The sequence below is a fragment of the Orbicella franksi genome, chromosome 13, assembly GCF_964199315.1.
Source record: "Orbicella franksi chromosome 13, jaOrbFran1.1, whole genome shotgun sequence".
Lineage (NCBI taxonomy): Eukaryota > Metazoa > Cnidaria > Anthozoa > Scleractinia > Merulinidae > Orbicella > Orbicella franksi.
In genome coordinates, this window is record NC_138157.1 from 5052616 (window position 1) to 5069990 (window position 17375).

Consider the following 17375-nt stretch of genomic DNA (forward strand, 5'->3'; position numbering starts at 1 on the left):
CAGCGGATTTTGATTATAGGGATTCTACGTCGTACATGACTCATGAAATATCATTTGGACAATCCAACATGGCGGAAGATGCCAAAGAGCAGAGTAAATCGAAAGATCGGTCAGTTGTTTCCCAAAAGGTGCTTTTTGTGCGCAATCTACCCTTTTCTACGACGGATCAAGATCTTGAGAATATCTTCAGTGAGGTTGGACCCATCAAGCGTTGTTTTGTCATTCGAGATAAAGGTGAGAAGTCTGTTTTGGGTAAAACTACAGACACGTGCACGTGTACTGTATGCTTGAAACTTATGCTTGAAATATACAATCTTTATTCCAAAGTTTTGACACACTCCTACCTTTCACTTATAAAGAAGAAAAAAGTTTTTCAAAGACTAGGTATCTAGATGTGGGACACAGATCTGATCTTCCGAGAAATCGAGAACAAGAGTCACAATGGTCTGACTAATGATGCACACCTGTAACTTGTTACACTTATGGCCCATGCCATTAATGACTCGACTTCACTCTGTGTCATCTCCCTACAGCTGTAGTGGCTCCTCTGTGTAGCTGCAGAGACCCTCTTACTATATAACTCATTAAGCATTACACAACAGAATCGGTGAGGTCTTGCCTTTCTTTATTAAAATATCATGATCACATAAAAAGAGCACGACCTGATACAACAGCACTCGTGGTTGGTTGTGTTGGCCAAAAATATTAATGCAAAATGTATTCCATATACATTCCACTTAAAGTTAGACTGTGGTTTTCAAAATTCTATAAAAAAGCAGGCATTTGCATGCCAGCTTATGCCTGCTCGTGTACACAACTGTATTATTGTTATACAACCACTACACGTACCCTTCTTTTCCTACTCCCCCAGATTATCCAGGAGTCTCCTACAGAGAGATCGAATCTCCTGGTTTCTCCTATGGATCACCAAATTTCCTGAATATGAAGGAAGATGCCTTGAGTACATTATCAGCCAATTTCTGGTCTTTTTGTGGAGAAAATTAATTTTGGGATATTTGACTCGTGAATCAGAAGAGGTTGGCATCTCTGCCTACCCATGCTTAAAATCTTTGATGTGACACTTACATAAAATGGGGCCATGCACCCTGGTGTAATAGGAATATCTCTTGCCAACTTGGAAATATGTGCACATGTACAGTAGATCCTTGATCTAATGGATTTCTCTACTACTAGGTCTTTCATCCAGTAATGTTATTACTGTGTAATACAAGGAAACTTTATAAAAAGTGGCTCTTCCATTTTGCATTGTCAAAATTTTGTACAATGTAACTGACTGAGGTTATTTTTTACAGATGACATTTTATAAAGTCTACAAAAGAACTATCTATTAAAGATTAGTTTTCATTTCACTTTTAGGAGCCAAGAGCTTGTGTCGTGGATTTGGCTATGTCACTTTTGCTCTAGCAGATGATGCACAAAAAGCTATCGATGTTGTGAAAACATTTGGGGGACGGCAACTCAGTGTCTGTTTTGCTGATAAGAAACCCAAACATGAAAAAAGGAAAATGAAACAAGGAGAAAATCCTGAAGGTGATGATTATGGAAGCCTTAGTGAGTTATTTTACATGTAGGCTGAATATGTTTATTGGAAATTTGAGTTAATGATTATATTCAAGATGAAGTGTACTGTGTTCTGCCTGATGGGATTTAGCTCAGAAAAGCTGATGTACACTGTAGGCTGTTCTATTTCTTCATACAACTGTTGCATGTTCCATCCATCCTTCTGTCTGTCCATCTGACAGTCAGTCAGTCCATCAGTCAGTCAGTCAGTCAGTTGGTCAGTCGGTCAGTCAGTCAATCAGCAGTCAGTCAAAAAAGAATCCTATAGTCATGTACAGTGTACTAAAAGGAGACGATAGGGGACACTTAGAATGATGCCGGTCATTCTATAAAAGTAAATGACAGTCTAAATTTCTTTTGTTAGATAACAAAGAGAAAGAAGAGGAAGAAATGTCCCCTGATGAAGATGAAGTGCCACCAAAAAAGAAACTCAAAAGTAGCAAACAAGAGGAGAATAACAACACTCAGAAGAGAGCAGCAGGAAATGATTTAGGCAGAACTGTTGTACTAACAAAACTTGCCACAGACATCAATCAAAACCACATCAGGAAAAAATGTCGAAAGATTGGAGCTGTAGAAAAAGTTACTTACCCCGTTGAGGGCAGGGAAGAACCAACTGCATTTGTGATTTTTCAGTCCCACAAAGATGCAAGAGAAGCCATGAAGAAACTGAATGGCAAGATTTTTAAGGGCAATGTCATTGAGGTTTTCCTTCTCTCCAGAGAAGGGAAGACTCCCAGTCTGAAGTCTATGAAAAAGTCCAAGGTTATCATCCGAAACTTGTCATTCAAATGTAAAGAAAATGACATCAGGAAATTTTTCTCTCAGTATGGACAGGTAACTGAAGTACACATTCCAACCAAGTTAGAAGGCAAACGAAAGCGAAGCCTTGGCTTTGGGTTTGTACAGTTCTCCAGTGTGTTTGAGGCTGCAAAAGCTATCAAGGAGGCAAACATGAAGGAGATTGCTGGCAGGCCTGTGGCTGTAGACTGGGCCCTGGCTAAAAGTGTTTATGAAACCAAGAAAGGCCAGGAAGGTTAGTTTGGTTGCAAAATTTTAGACAAATTTTCTGCCCATGAGGTAGCTAATTAAAAATTCATTTCTCTTTTATTATTTTTTACTTCTTGTTTTTCCAAACCTATTCAGTGACTGAATATTCAGAAAAAGAGGGCATTAAAGTTAGCCACCATGCAGTCTCTATCAAACAAAACTTATTACAAACGGTGCATTAGTATATGTGGGTCATATATTTGCAGACCTTTTTGTACAATGTAGCTCTGTGCGAACTACTCTATACCGTGCATAGTCATGAAAACGGCTGTAAATTTGACGTTTTTTCAAATTAAATTACATCCTGTTTAATACCTTTCATTACATTACCAAGTGGTACACTGTATATCTTACTGAACTAAGCTTATATTTAATATCCAATTAATTTTTGCCAATGTCGAAGAAAGAAAAATATCGGCATACTTGTATCTGTACACATTTGAGATCCTGGGCGCTTACCATTTGTCAGAATAGGCCGGTTGGGATGACCGTTGAATAATAGTAAGGGTTTTTCCAAAATCAGCAAACCAACCCAACGAGATGGCGCTTACCATTTGAAATTCGATTTCTCGTAGTTGTTTTGGGCTGATGAGAGACTGGAAACTGGAAAATTTACCAAATGGTAAGGAAATTTCCATCAATCCGCTCCGAACGGAAAAAGAGGACTACCTCTGGAGGTAGGTCTACAATTTCCGAACGGATTTTCCGGAAAATTACTGTTCCATTTGACTTTCAACCGAAATTTCCGGATTTTTTGCTAAATGGTAAGCACCCTCTAAATTCTCGTGCAGCCAAACAGCTGGAAGGCAAATATCATAAGCTTACTCAACTATGTTAGTTTGTTAAAAATGTATGGCAGTCTATGACAGTTTCGACTGTTTTAATGTGGCATTTTGTTGAAATAGATGAAAATGCTGACAAAGAGGAAAGTGACCATGAAGACAGAGAGGAGGACGAAGAAGATGCCGAGGATGTTTCCGGTAATGAATCTGATGTTGACTCGAGTGAAGGCAAGCTTGGCCATTCTGACAGCGAAGATGAAAACGAAGAAGGAACTAAAGACAGCGATGAAGAGCTCAGACGAAGAGAAACACAGACAAAGAAATCCAAACAACCTTCTGACGTTAAAGAAGGCAAGACCTTGTTCATCCGCAACATTTCGTTTGACTCCAGCGAGGAATCGCTTCACGCGCTGTTTGAACAGTTTGGCGAGATAGACTACTGCAAAATATTAGAGGACAAACGAACGGGGCACAGTCGAGGAATGGCTTTCGTGAAGTACAAAATGGTGGAAAGCGCTGAGCAGTGCCTGGAGGAAGCTTGCAATGAAGGCTCAGGTTAGAACGTCATGTAAATTTAACATAATATCTTCCCCATAACCTTCCTAAGAATGGTTGTCTTGTAACCTGTTGTGGTCTTGTTGCTTGGCAACATCGTTTCTGAAAACCGCTGATTCAGTCAATCTTTGAATTATTATTATTTCAGCTGGAAATCAATCGACCTGCTTCCTATGAGATCCTTTTTAAACTTCCAGGACATGCATGAGCTCAACGTTCCCATCTTATCGATAGCATTTTTTCTACAAGATATAAGGCACATTTCTTGCAAAAAGGGAAGCCCTAAAGGAAAAAAAAGGTGAACCACACAGAAACCACACGAGAAAATAATCCAGACCATTACATTTTCGGCCTGAAGCTAAACGAAAACAGTCTTGTATGTTATATCTGCAAATCATATATTTTGCGTCCTTTCTCTAGCACTTTCCTTGGACAATTTTACGCTGAATGTGACCAAGGCAGTTACGCGAGGAAAGGCGGCAGAACTGGCAAAAGAAAAGAAGATGGAAGGAAACAGAGAGGGCAAGGACAAACGAAATTTGTACCTCGCTAAAGAGGGTCTCATCTTACCAGGTTCGACCGCCGCGGAGGGTTTGTCTAAAGCTGATCTGCTAAAGAGACAAAAAGCTGAAAAGGAGAAGAAAGTGAAGCTAGAAAATCCCAACTACTTTGTGTCTCAGACCAGGTACGTGTTTTCATGTACTTACAGTATTCTATAATGGTTATCCGTAAATAATAAAGTGATAATAAATTTATACTTTAAGAGGAGGCCTCCAATCGCTTAGAGGATTGACAAGTGACAACCGAAAAGCAGTTTTGTGACGGTTATCGTAAACCGGACCCAGAAGCAATGTGACCGAAAAGTTACTACATCTGGCCAATCACAACCAAGCAAGCTGAACGCGGAAATTTCGTCACCGTTGGTTTAATTTTGCCCTGTTTGATTAAGAAACAAGATTTTTGCTCCACAAATCAGCTGGTTAGGACACCCATGCAATGTGTTCTAAGAAGGGAGGATAAACCTATAAGATCTACGATATTTTCATTGAATGCGGACACCAGGTTCAAGCTCTCCTGCTTTTAGCACGGTTACATCCTTGGCACAGCTTACAGGTTTCCTTGCGTGACCTCCATACTTACATTTCACGCAGGACGCAAAGTCTTTGTACAAGGTTTTAATATGGAGTTCGATTTAACTAGCTGACATTTCTTGTGTTTTCAGGCTTTGTGTCCGAAACCTTGCCCTGAACGTTGACGATAAAAAATTGAAAGAAATCTTCAGCACCGCCGCAGGCAGGAGATCTCATGTGCAGAAAGTGCTGATTATCCGAAGTAAGGATCGCTTGGACAGCTCAGGCCGCGGGCGCTCTATGGGATACGGGTTCGTGGAATTCGCCAATCACAAAGACGCTCTAGCAGCCTTGCGAGCGACCAATAATAATCCAGCTATATTTGGCGCGGACCGTCGGCCAATCGTTGAGTTTGCTTTGGAGAACAGCCTCGTTCTCAAAACGAAGCAGCGGCGGTCGGAGAAGGCTCAACAAAGGCAGCATCAGGCCGTGGAAGAGCATGCGCGTGATGGGCAGCCGAAGACAAACAAGGAGAGGAGACTGGAGAAGAATCAGAAACGAAGAGAAAAGCGACAAAGAAAGAGGGAAGCAAAAAAGATGAGAAAACTAGAACAAGCAAAGGACGGTGAAGGTGGCCAAATATCCGAACATAGCAACGGATCGAAAAAGACAGAGAAAAGTGCAAATGTAACGCTATCAAAAGCGAAGAAAGTAAATTTTTCACCAAGAACGGTCTTTGCAGCTTCTGGAAAGATGAAACTTGATAAAAAGAATCAACAAAAGAGCAGACAATTTTCTTTAGTGCCTGCTGAAGTCAACAAATCGGATATAAAGCCTCCCACTATGAAGAACAAGTCTTCGGCACCTCACAAGGTGAAGAAACCTTCAAAAGAAACAAGAAACATTGAATCCAGTCTCAACAAAACCTCCGGAATGCCGAATAGAAAGAGAAAAGGCGCATGGAAAAAAGAACAAGAGACAAAAGATGAATCGAAGTTCTCTGAAATGGTGTCCAAGTATAAAAACAAACTTTTCGGAATGACCGATAGCGAATCGTCCGCAAAACGATCACGGTGGTTCCAGTGATTAAGTTATTTGTGACAATGTCTACTTCAAAATGAGTTTTTGGGTGTGTGTAAGCCAGCGAGCGATCTATCGTACGTTAGACCTTATCGCACCTTAGACTCGCATGTCATTTTTTCTGATTAATTGAATCCTCTTAGAGGGGGGGGGGGGGGGGGGGCATGAAAGGTTAGAGAGTTAATCAGTGAATAAAAAATGATTACACAATTTAGAATTGTTTTTCTAGAACGCAGTAATCCTTTCTCTAGAACAATGCCGAGTCCCAGGAAGGGATTATGTACAATTGCAATCACAAAGGACTATTAAAAAAATCTAATTTTCTAACAATGGAAACTTTAAACTCTGATGTGACGCACATAACTTCTTGTAGAAATGTCAGTGGCATCGAACATACGGCTTGTGCTGTTTTTCTTTTCTTTCTTTTTTTTTTTCAATTCGCTAGTTTTGCCGTTTAGAGAAAGGAAGAATTTTATACGGTTTAGTTAAAAACATATAATTGTATTGTATTTACAAATTTTCAAATTTTCAGCACACAAAATCAGTCTTTTCAAACAAATATTCTTAAAATTTTGCAAATTTCAGCCTCGATATTCTTATAAAATATATTTCAATCAAGGCATGTGCTTTAACAACATGACCAAAAATAAGGCCAACTCTTAACGCGAGCTCCGCTTGAATTCTCGGTTACTTGCCGATAATGTGAGATTATTAAAACAAACACCTATGTTGGATTAATCTGGCCACGACTGCGGCAGGTTGAATAAAATCAAATGTAACAGAATCACAACACAGCGAAATATGTAAAAAGTTATTAAGTTTGATGAAATGTGGGGTAGCCTGCAGAACAGGCGGATTAGCGGGGCATGCAGAGGGAGAAACACGAGAAAACTCCGCCACATGACTAAACATGACTAAAAATACTACATCAAAAACAACCTGACACAACGGGTTGTCGGGTTGTCATGAGAGCAATCATGTGAGGGACATGCTTTAAAATAATGCGTCAGTCAATTCCAGCAGTGCCCATCTCCCCCCCCCCCGGGCTAACCCCCGGGCATTAGCATTTTTTTAAATAAATGGGCAAATTCCCCGGGGTGGGGACACATAAGCTGTCTAAATGCCCTGGGGTGGGGACGAAGAAAGAGGGCAAATGTCCCGCCCCCAGGATCGTCGCCTTCCAACACCTCGGCAGTTTTTTTTTAATAATCAATGAATAAAATGTTCAACTGTTCAGTATTTTAATGCAACGGTAAGACTTCAAGGACAACAGTACGTGTTAGTTGATTCTGATTATATTTATTTCTTTATATTTGTTTTTAACAGTTTGCTAGAGGATAGCTGGGATCGCGGCAGACGTGCCTCCAGCCGCGAGCGATGATAGGTGCCTGTTTTCGCAGGCTACTTTTTCTGTGAAGAATCAAGACATTTTAACTGATACATTGCATTTTAAGCTCGCAAGATCTGTCTTGAATATCGCATCATTTGAATTCGCAAACCTCAAGTATTTTAACTCCACTTTCATGAATTTAAAAAATGCTAGGCTAGTTTTGAATGCGAAATGCAAAATAATCGTGTTCACGTCAGTGATTGTTTTGTGATAAACAAAAATATAGTTCACCTTGTCGCTTATATTTATATGCTTACAACCAATGAAGAAATGTCTAAAATTGAGAAAACACACCTTTAAAACATCTACAAGTTTCTCTAGTCCCTGACGGACAAGTCATTGTTCGACAAAAGCCTCGTCTTTCTCGATGAACTCATCCATGGCACTTTCGAAAACACGAGTGTCAAATGCCCGGGGGTCGCCCCGGGGTACGCAAATGCCCAGCGCCCGGGCCGCTACAAAATTGCAGATGCCCCACCCACGGGACTGACAACGTGAGCAAATGCCCCGCGGTTGCCCGGGGGGGGGATGGGTACTGTTGGAATTGACTGATGTATAAATCAGTTTAGACTACGAGTAGTCGGTATTTGCTTGCGAAATCCTCCGCTAACTCGCAGAACTGAGTTAATATTATGCAAATTTGGGAAAGAAACAAGTTCGCTTTAGAATGGAATAGCATTTCTTTGCCATTTCTTTGCCCGGGGGGAGGGATACTCCCAGAAAAATTGGGTGGGGGTGTGCGGCCCACTTCCCAAAATCCTTACATTAATTATGAGGGTCTCCCAGGGGTTTTGGGGAACAAGGGAACATTGGCAAAATATCGAAGGGAACAAGGGAACATTAGCCATTTTTTGGGAACAGGGGAACAAAATTCGAAAAATTACAAAGGGGAACAAATAACGAAAATGTGTGGGAACATGGGAATATAGGGCAATTTTGGAAGGGAACGAGGGAACAAAGACCCCCCCTGGGAGACCCTCAATTATGACCAAAATCGGCGATTTTTGCTACCCTATTTCTGACCTGGCCAAAAATTTGTTACCATATTTATGACCGTTGCAGCTGGCACAGTTACCCTAAACATAAGTTATGAAGGGCCTTTGTTGACGGTCTTATTGATAATGATGAAAAAGTAGCTTCTTCCAAGAAACATACCCAATTCAAGACTACAGTGCTAAAACCATACCCTATTTAAGACCAAAATGGCCAAAATCGATACCCTATTTACGACCAAAACGACTGAAAAACCCTACCTTTCGGGACCGCACCTACCTTTATAGCCCAAATAAGGGAATACTCCCCCCCCCCCCCGGGTGAGATGGCTTACCCAGACAAGAACACTGCCACAGGATTTAATGACGTGACACTTAAGTACGTAGTAGAGTAATAAACATTTCCTGTGTTTTTCAGTGCTGTCATGATAAAAACTTGACATGACCTCACGTACGTACACTTATTTTAATTTTTTTGGCATTCGGCACACAGATTTCTTTTCGCACGGATTTTTTACATTAAAATAAGGGTATTTAGATTATATTGGAAATTAAATTAACATCTTCTCTTGGATTTACTCAACAGATATCAAGTTTTAAAACTTGCTCCTTTTTCTGGCATTCTGGCTTTTTAGTGGACCTGATGTGAAATACCGAGTGATGTGCCCATCATGATCAGTTGACTTGACGTCACAGGAAGTTTTTTATTACATGTTCCAAACTCTTCACGTTGAAACGGAAGTTCTGAATTCCTTGAACAAATGACAGTGTAGAAACATTTCAATGTGTAAAACACGCGAAGCACCTACATGCTAGCATTAAAATAGGCTGATATACCATGCCCTCTGTCACACCCCTACCGACTTTGTATTTTAGCAGGAAGGTTAAGGTAACCTTTGGTTAACGTCCAGACGACGATCGAATAGTATCCCATGATGCAATTTTCTACGTACGTGACGCAACATCGAAGTTATCACAGACGACGACGATCGAATAGTATCCCATGATGCAATTTTCTACGTACGTGACGCAACATCGAAGTTATCATGGATTTCAGCGCGAAATAACGTGGTTTTCTCCGCGGTCTATTTCTTATTTTTATTGCAGTAAAATGTTAGTAAAGTGCATTATTTAAATCTTTGACACGATTACAATGATTTGTAAGTGTTTAAGAGCGCAGCCTTATTATTCGCATCACAAAGTGTTTACTGACCAGTAACAAGGTCATGAATATTCGCTTTTCTTTGCACAGTATGTTGATGTCTTCGATTTTTGGGCATCACGCCACAAAATATAGACATAATAATGATTTTTGGCAAAGAAGTACCGAGAAGTACCCACATTTTTATGACCTTTTAAGCGATCGAAGTGGACTGAAATTTCGTAACATACCAGTGTTGCTGTGTGAATGTCTGCTTCAAGTCTCAGTTCGTTTGGCGCTTCACTGGCGCTTTATTCCCGAGCTTGGTCATCTTTTAGAGTCAAAATGATTATTTTCGAAGGTGTTTTGGTTACTATTCTTTCCGAAACTGCAAAATGCTCAGCAGCCGGATAACTAGCCTTAATAACGGAGTGTTTAACTTCGTAAATTTCAATAGTTCAATGGAGCCGTAATCAAGAGATGTCATGCAGCAAACGGCACAACACGGAACAAGCCTGCTAAGAACCGGATAAGAGATGTCAAAAGAAAAATCAGAAAACCCCTTAACTTCTCTTCGGAGAATGTACCTGTTGTAACTTATTCGTATCAGCACAGGGCTTCTTACCTCAGCGAATAATTCGTCCGTAGGCGAATTCACAACAACTACAGGGACGAGACTCTTCTTCGCTCGTCCATGCTTTCCACATAGCTTATATGTATTTCTCGACAGACCAACGAAACACAAGTAAAACCCTTCACTGTAACGGCAAAATTCTCCTTTGAAACGCAGTGAATATAAACTAACTCGGTACTCTCAAAGGCAGAAACCACGGAATCAAGACAAGTGTGAAAGCACGCCATGGCTTCATCGCGAGAGCGCGGAATAAATGATGACGTCACGTACGCAGTGATAATATAACCCTAAACTAGATGCATCATGGGATACTATTCGATCGTCGTCTGGTTAACGTATCCCGTGATGTCTCGAACTGAATAAATACGTGAGATGGACTCAGGACATTGAAGCAAACACGCTTAGACATGCTATTATGATTACATCAAGGTTAATCGGAAAAGACATCTCGAATATCATCCTGTTTCAGGGTTAAAAACGCGGCTACAGCACGCACCTAGTCATCTGCAGTAAGTGGCAAGCTTTAGCAATATGCAGCTCTTAGTCTCTTTTTTCGTTTGTGCCTCTTTGGGAAGTTAACATTCACGGCACCAAACAAAATTCAAGCCAGCAAACATGTACGGTGGGTAAACTGTGTGGGGTGCTGGAGAATGTCTTACGAAAACAAAGCTATTTGGAGAAGAAAGTGAAGGAACATGACAGAATACTTGGCAATAAAGACTGTAAAGGTAAGATCCAGAGTTTTGTCGCATGTATTAAGCATTGCATACATGAAATATACATCCCTTGGTATTGCTTGGTTTAAGCTCAGGGGTACTCCCAAAAGTTTCTGAAGAGGGTGTGCGGCCCGAATTAGCCCGAGTTTTACATACCTTATCACAAAACTGCGTCAAAAATCGATAACCAATGTCAGATATCTAAAATTAGTACACGGCTCTACTATATGACCGCAGCCATGCAACCAGAAGTGACTTCTCGTAAACATTGGAGAAGGGCTACAAATTTGCCACTTTTGATGAGGAAAAATAAGTCCCTCCTAAACAGTGGGTCTTCGTTTTAGACCAGTGGGTCTTCGTTTTAGACCAGTGGGTCTTCGTTTTAGACCACAGGGTCTTAGGTCTTCGTTTTTGGGTCTTCGTTTTCGACACATCCGACCTACCATATCAGACCCCAACGTACCATATCAGACCCCGATCATATCAGTCGGGTTTGACTGTTTCATATTAACGGTTGCGGCAAGTAATACAGTAATTCTTCAGTAGTGTATTGAAATTATTATAAAAAAAATAGCTAGTATCAGTATCACTTTGCTGCAAGTCACCCAAAAGCGTCTTGAAATTTTTGTCGACCTCAAAATCCCTTTGTTTATTAGCAGACTTCGATGACAGATTGGTATCATGTCCTTCTCAGAAGTTACTATCCGAGTACTTCATGTATCACTCAATGCTCACACTCCGCATATTTCTCGGGCCTGCAGAACAGGCGCACTACCGGGGCACAGAGCGAAACGTGATATACACGAGCGCAAAGTGCTACCACGAGCATATCCTGAGAATATTCTGAGAAAATATTTTATTATAATATCGTATCAGAGTTTTGTTTTCGGGGCATGATATACTCGCATTGTGTTTGTGGGTTCGAATTAGTACATGCATTTTCCATGTACGGGGATGATATTCCCAGGGGAGGTATTTTGGGAATTTCTGGGTGGGGAAGTGCCGCTGGAACCTTGGAACCCTTAGCCTATACCAGAGCTAGTTCAGCTGAATTTTGCTACCCTATACTAGAGTAAACTCCCCAAATCCCCCAATCTATCGACACTGTTGAGGCTGATTTGTGTAAATTTAAACTTGCTGATTTGATTTTTTTTAAATATTTTTGAGTGGCAATTCGTGGTTTTCTTAGTCTAGATAAAATCTTCAACCAACCAGTCAGTTTTGTGAAAAATGATACCCTATTCTAGACCCAAACGTTCTGATTTATATACCCTATCCTAGAGTAAACTGCTTGAAAACCATACCCTTCACAGCGGCACATACCTATATAGCCCATATATGGCAGTGGCCCCCCGGGATGATATTGTAGTTTTCGTAATGCACCTATCAATGGTTTGCCCCAGGATGGGGGGGGGGGGCAGGCAACCCCAGGGGAATTTGAAATTTTCAGGTCTTCAAATGTCAATTTCCCTACCCCTGGGTCTCCACTGAGAGTCAAATTCCCACCCCTGGGGATCCTGTACAGTAATGTCAACAGACTCAGTTACTCACAACACTTTATTGCAAGGAACTTAGTGACTCTATTCACATAGTATTTACAGCAATACAAAATGTGCAATGCCAGAACATGTCATCATCAAGAGGGGGTTATTGCACAAACTTGGTGATACCATTTATCACAGGTATCACACTGTATCCACTCTACAGTTTCAGCTCCATCACCCTCTGCTGAGTCTTCTTGCTTACAGTAGCCACAAAGTAAAGTTACTCTTTGGTCCGCTAGTTATTCAGCTTGTGTGGTATATACTAAAACAATTATTCACTTCAGTGTCGGTGAAAGTGGTGGCTTGGTAAATGTCCACTCCTATTCACCTCCACTTCGGTGAAATAATTGTTAATTATTTTGTATTAAATTCAAAAGTTCAAAGTTGCAATCCAATATATGTCATCCAACTGATGTTAGTTGCTGTAATATGACAGCTGGCGTGTAATTAAGCAAAGATATTCCGGAATTCCAAGACTATTTTATATTTTAATATACATATGATTTTTCGATCTACTGCTGTGTCAAAAACTCGTTGCAGAGCACCTAGTGAAATCATGCTAAGTAGGATGCAAATGTTTATGTATTAAAATAAGGTTCTGTGCGAATATTTCCTTCAAAATCCGGCAGAAAGAAACACTATGTGTTACAAAACTTCAAGATAGATAACGGATGGGTGTTAAAAACAACAATTTTTACTTTAAAAGCATCAAGATAATCCTTACCTTCCGTTCTGCCATTGTGAAAAGCACAGCAAAAACGCGGGAAGCTCATCCAAATGACTTCTGGGATTTTTACAAGATGGCCGCTCGCTCCCAGGCCCTCTCCACTTTCCAAGATGGCGACAGAGTCAAATTTCCCACTCAGGGGGATCGCTGTGGACGTCAAAATCCCTACCCAGGTAGAGCCTCACAAAGTCAAATTCCCGTGGGTTGCCCCCCCCCCTCCTATACTGGGGTAAACCATTGATAGGTGCATAAATATGATACGCGAGGCATCTTATTGTGGGCCTGACTTGGTGCGTCTCGATATGAGAAGGGGAAGGGGGGAGGAACTGAGGAGGGGGAGGGGGAGGGGGGTCAAGCATCAAGCATAGGGGGCCTGAGGTGGAGGGTCTCAGGTGGAGGGTCTGAGAGGGTGGGGAGGGGGCTGAGGTGGGCCTGGGCCTGAGATGGGGGTCTGAAGGGGTCTGAGATGGGGAGAACGTTCCAAACCCTCCCCTTTAATACCTTCAGGCTGGCTCCAAAATTACTTTAACACTATCCAGACACCAAATACATACAAAAATATGCCATGCGCTATAATCTAAGAATATCCACAAAAATATTTCAGTCTAAAATTGGCAGAAAAATAAGAAAATTCAGCCTCGGCTGAAAAAAACAATGTGGTGAAACAAAATGTCGGCCCGGCGACAAAACGGTTAATGTTTCGATGTACAGTGGAACCCCGCCTTACGACCACCCCGTTAATAGGACCACCTCGCTGTTACGGCCACTTTATTCTGGCCTGAACAAAAGTTCAGTCAGTCATTTTCTTATTTAAAGAACCCCTTTAATATAACCACCCCGTTAATGCGACCAGTTTTCCATGGCGCGAATGTGGTCATATTAACGAGGTCCCACTGCATTTTCAGAAGTAAGTTACTACACGTCTATGGAATAGCGCACTAAAACCCGCTCTTCTTCTACGCTTACAGTTTCCACGCTTATTCAAAGTAAACTAGTTAGCCTGTTATCAATTACACAAATTCGTTAATGTTAAACAGCTGTTAAAAACTGAATTTGTCCGTGACATCTTTACTTATCTCTTATGCTAAAACTATTTTCAATCATTGATCTCGAGAAGTAGGCAAGAGTGGACTACGACTGAATCGAATTTTAACTTGTATTTCGGGGGATTTTAATGTTTGAATCTAAAAATGCTTTGACACTCCGAAATCTGCATGTTCCGTAAAGTCAAATTGCCAACTCATCGTGTTCATCGAGCAACTAGACCACGCCATTTCTGCCATTTCTTACCCTTCGATCAAGATTTTTATGTTTTTTTTTTCAGTATTATTGCTTTTCTTTCCTATTTGCAACTTATACAGATGGCGACAAGTTCTCAGTAGCTGCTGTGGCACGTTGCACAAGCATGGTTAAATCCCCAACAGAAAACTACTACAAACTGGATGCAACAATCGCCCAGAACAATGAAATCTGTCGAGTTGTCGGACAGTCCAGTGTTGAATCGCAACAGTATACCGTGTCAGCGGAGTTACTGAACCAAGCAGGATGGCAGGGAATAAACAGTGGACATCCTGGTGTGCTGTTCAACGCTGTGGATGAAAACAACTTTGACTTTGTTTATTTTAGGTGAGTCACTGGCGAATCGGGATGTTGGCCTGAAGAGAATAATCAGGAAGTAGGTTAAAGGAAGATTCTTCTGGCTCAAAAATGGCGATTTCATTGTCTTTGTAGGTCTTGAATGTGGTGTTCGTTAGCTGTGTTCAAGCAGGTCGATTTCTCAACGTGTTAGTTTCGGTGTTCCTTTGCGGGAGAGGGAGTGGGAAGAGTAAACAAGTATCATGTGGGTTGTTTTCTGGCTATTTCTGCACGATTTCAGCCAGTGGACTCCAGTTCGAGTGATTCACACCGGAGCCCTGGTTATCGGGGTCTTGTCGCGGAATGGGGGAGGGTGGAGGGGTTAAGTGAGTGGTACACGTTAACTTCCCAACCAACCCTCCTTTTCTGCGGTCATAGATTTCGTTCGAATTCCCTTTCGGTCTTTCCTCTAACTTCAGTTTGTGTCGACTTTGAGCGAAAATAGTTACCTTGTCTGGGATATCTTTGCCAATTGTAAGAAAAAAAAAAAAAAAGAAAAAATTACAGAACATGGGCTCTATGTTGTAGAGAGTAAAGGAAGGGATTTGAAATACCAGAAAGGCAAGGCTGGGATTGGAGCAGAAATGACGAAATATCCTTCCAGTTCTTATGTGGCTGTTATAACAGATGCGCCTAAAGAACTTTATCTGTGTATAATCTTTCAGTAAAGAAAGAACTTCTGATCCTTGTATACTTTATTCACAGACCCCATAGCCCTAATGGCTGTTATCAGACCGGGTACATGGTCAACGGGAAACCGACCTTTGTTGAGTTTAAAAGGTGCCCCAATGGTCCCCCGAAAGGCGGCGTCTGGTTTCCAGTGGCGGTCAAGGTCCTCGGCCATGACGTTCAGGTGTACCTTGGCGGAGATCTGGTGACGACTATTAAGTCCCATTTGCTCCAAGGGCCCGGGGAGGAGTATTAACTTTCCATGGCTACCAAAATGTGGTCCTCTTCAGGAAGTTCGAAATCGTCCCTCAACTTTTTGTCTCTAAGAAGTGCGCAGAGTCAGCTGAATTCCCCGACTACATCAAACTCGATGCGGACCACAGAAGTTGGCCTAAAGATGGCTTCTGTCAGGCCGGGTACTTGAAAAAAGGCGGGCAGTCTACGGACTATCAGCTGTCAGTTGATCTGTATAACTTCATGGGACGGGACGGAGCGAATTTTGGTCATCTGGGAGTGTTCTTTAACGTTGAAGATCCAGACAATTACGACTTCGTCTACTTCAGGTGCGGAAAAAAATGGTTGAACAATGTAAATCGCTTCAGCCACTAAAAAATGACTAAAGGCAGATAAATCTTGAAAAGTTTGTGCGAAGTGGAGAAAAATATCAGAAGAAAAACAAAAACCTTGAGGTAGTGGGAACTGCGTTTTGAAATAGGTTCCTAAAACCGGTCAAAGTAATGAAAGCACACGTATAGAAAAAATTATTTTTGTCTTTGAAGACAAAGATATTCCAAAATAGGTTAGCGTATGGGTTCAGTTAATTTAATCTTAGTTCTTGAAATACTGAGAAAGTATAAGAAGAAAGCGCTAGTTTAAGGGTTGTACCTTTAACTCAACTGAAAGTGAAATCATGATGGGATCTTGTAGCCTGTAGTTGCAAAGCGGTGACCAAGGACTTGGTGTGTTGTATTGTTTCACGCCAGAAATGTAACAAGATAATTATCGCTATTGGCAGTCGTACATAATCATCTTGCCCCAATCTTTTCACTATTGCGTGCCTTTCAAAACCTTTTCATTATTGACCTCTTTTTGATGTTTATTTTCAGGCCTCATTCAGCCGGCGGATGCTTCCAGACAGGTTACGTTTACAAAGGCCAACCCAAGTTTGATGGAGCTATATCTAGTACCTGCCCAACCGGTCCCCCCAAGGGAGCAGAATGGTTCCATGTCAAGTTGACAGTATCAACAGCTTCTCCTTCAGGTGAAGTGAAAGCGTACATGAAGGGCGCGCTGGTGACGTCATGGAACCCGCGCTATCCAATCAAAAACCGTGGTGGTGTTCTGGTGGCCAATGGCTACAAGAACGTGGTCTACTACAAGAATTTCCACATGCAGTAAGGCTGAAAACAGATCGAGACCAAGGCTGAAAATAATGATCGAATAATAGCTACATGTATCATTACACTTCTGAACGTTATTTTTGTTTGCCGACAACCCGATATTCAGAGTAAATTGAGCTAGCGTAAAACTGTAATGCTTTGAAAGTAATAAGTTTGTACACTTTGCTTCGAGAACATTCGTAACTTGCTGTAAGATGGTAGACCTTCAATTTATAGCAGTGAAATAGCAATAAAATTGAAAGTGTTGCTTGAATCGTCGTTTCAATAAATCAGTTTCAATATATTGTGGGTGAAGCCTCCAATAGACGGATCGAAACTTACTGGAACTTACCAATGACTGTTGACAGACTCAGCCAATACCATCACTGCTAAACTGACCAATCAGTACGACGGATCGGACTTATAACAC

General features: G+C 41.3%; 2 protein-coding genes across 2 annotated transcripts; both read left to right on the top strand.

Moving 5' to 3' along the window:
- Positions 1-13: 13 nt before the first annotated feature.
- LOC145464925 (RNA-binding protein 28-like) lies at positions 14-6252 on the top strand. Its single transcript, XM_081448739.1, has 6 exons — positions 14-234; positions 1378-1551; positions 1946-2617; positions 3537-3968; positions 4389-4653; positions 5191-6252. The coding sequence occupies exons 1-6, from the start codon at positions 36-38 to the stop codon at positions 6122-6124; spliced, it is 2676 nt and encodes an 891-aa protein (XP_081304865.1). The 5' UTR covers positions 14-35; the 3' UTR covers positions 6125-6252.
- A 4248-nt stretch (positions 6253-10500) lies between these two features.
- Positions 10501-17002, top strand: LOC145466291 (putative skeletal organic matrix protein 7). The gene is given in 7 exon segments (XM_081449998.1): positions 10501-10548; positions 10820-11003; positions 12635-12637; positions 14624-14888; positions 15603-15793; positions 15796-16129; positions 16673-17002. Coding segments are annotated over 7 exon segments (1317 nt in total). The 3' UTR covers positions 16965-17002.
- Positions 17003-17375: the final 373 nt, after the last annotated feature.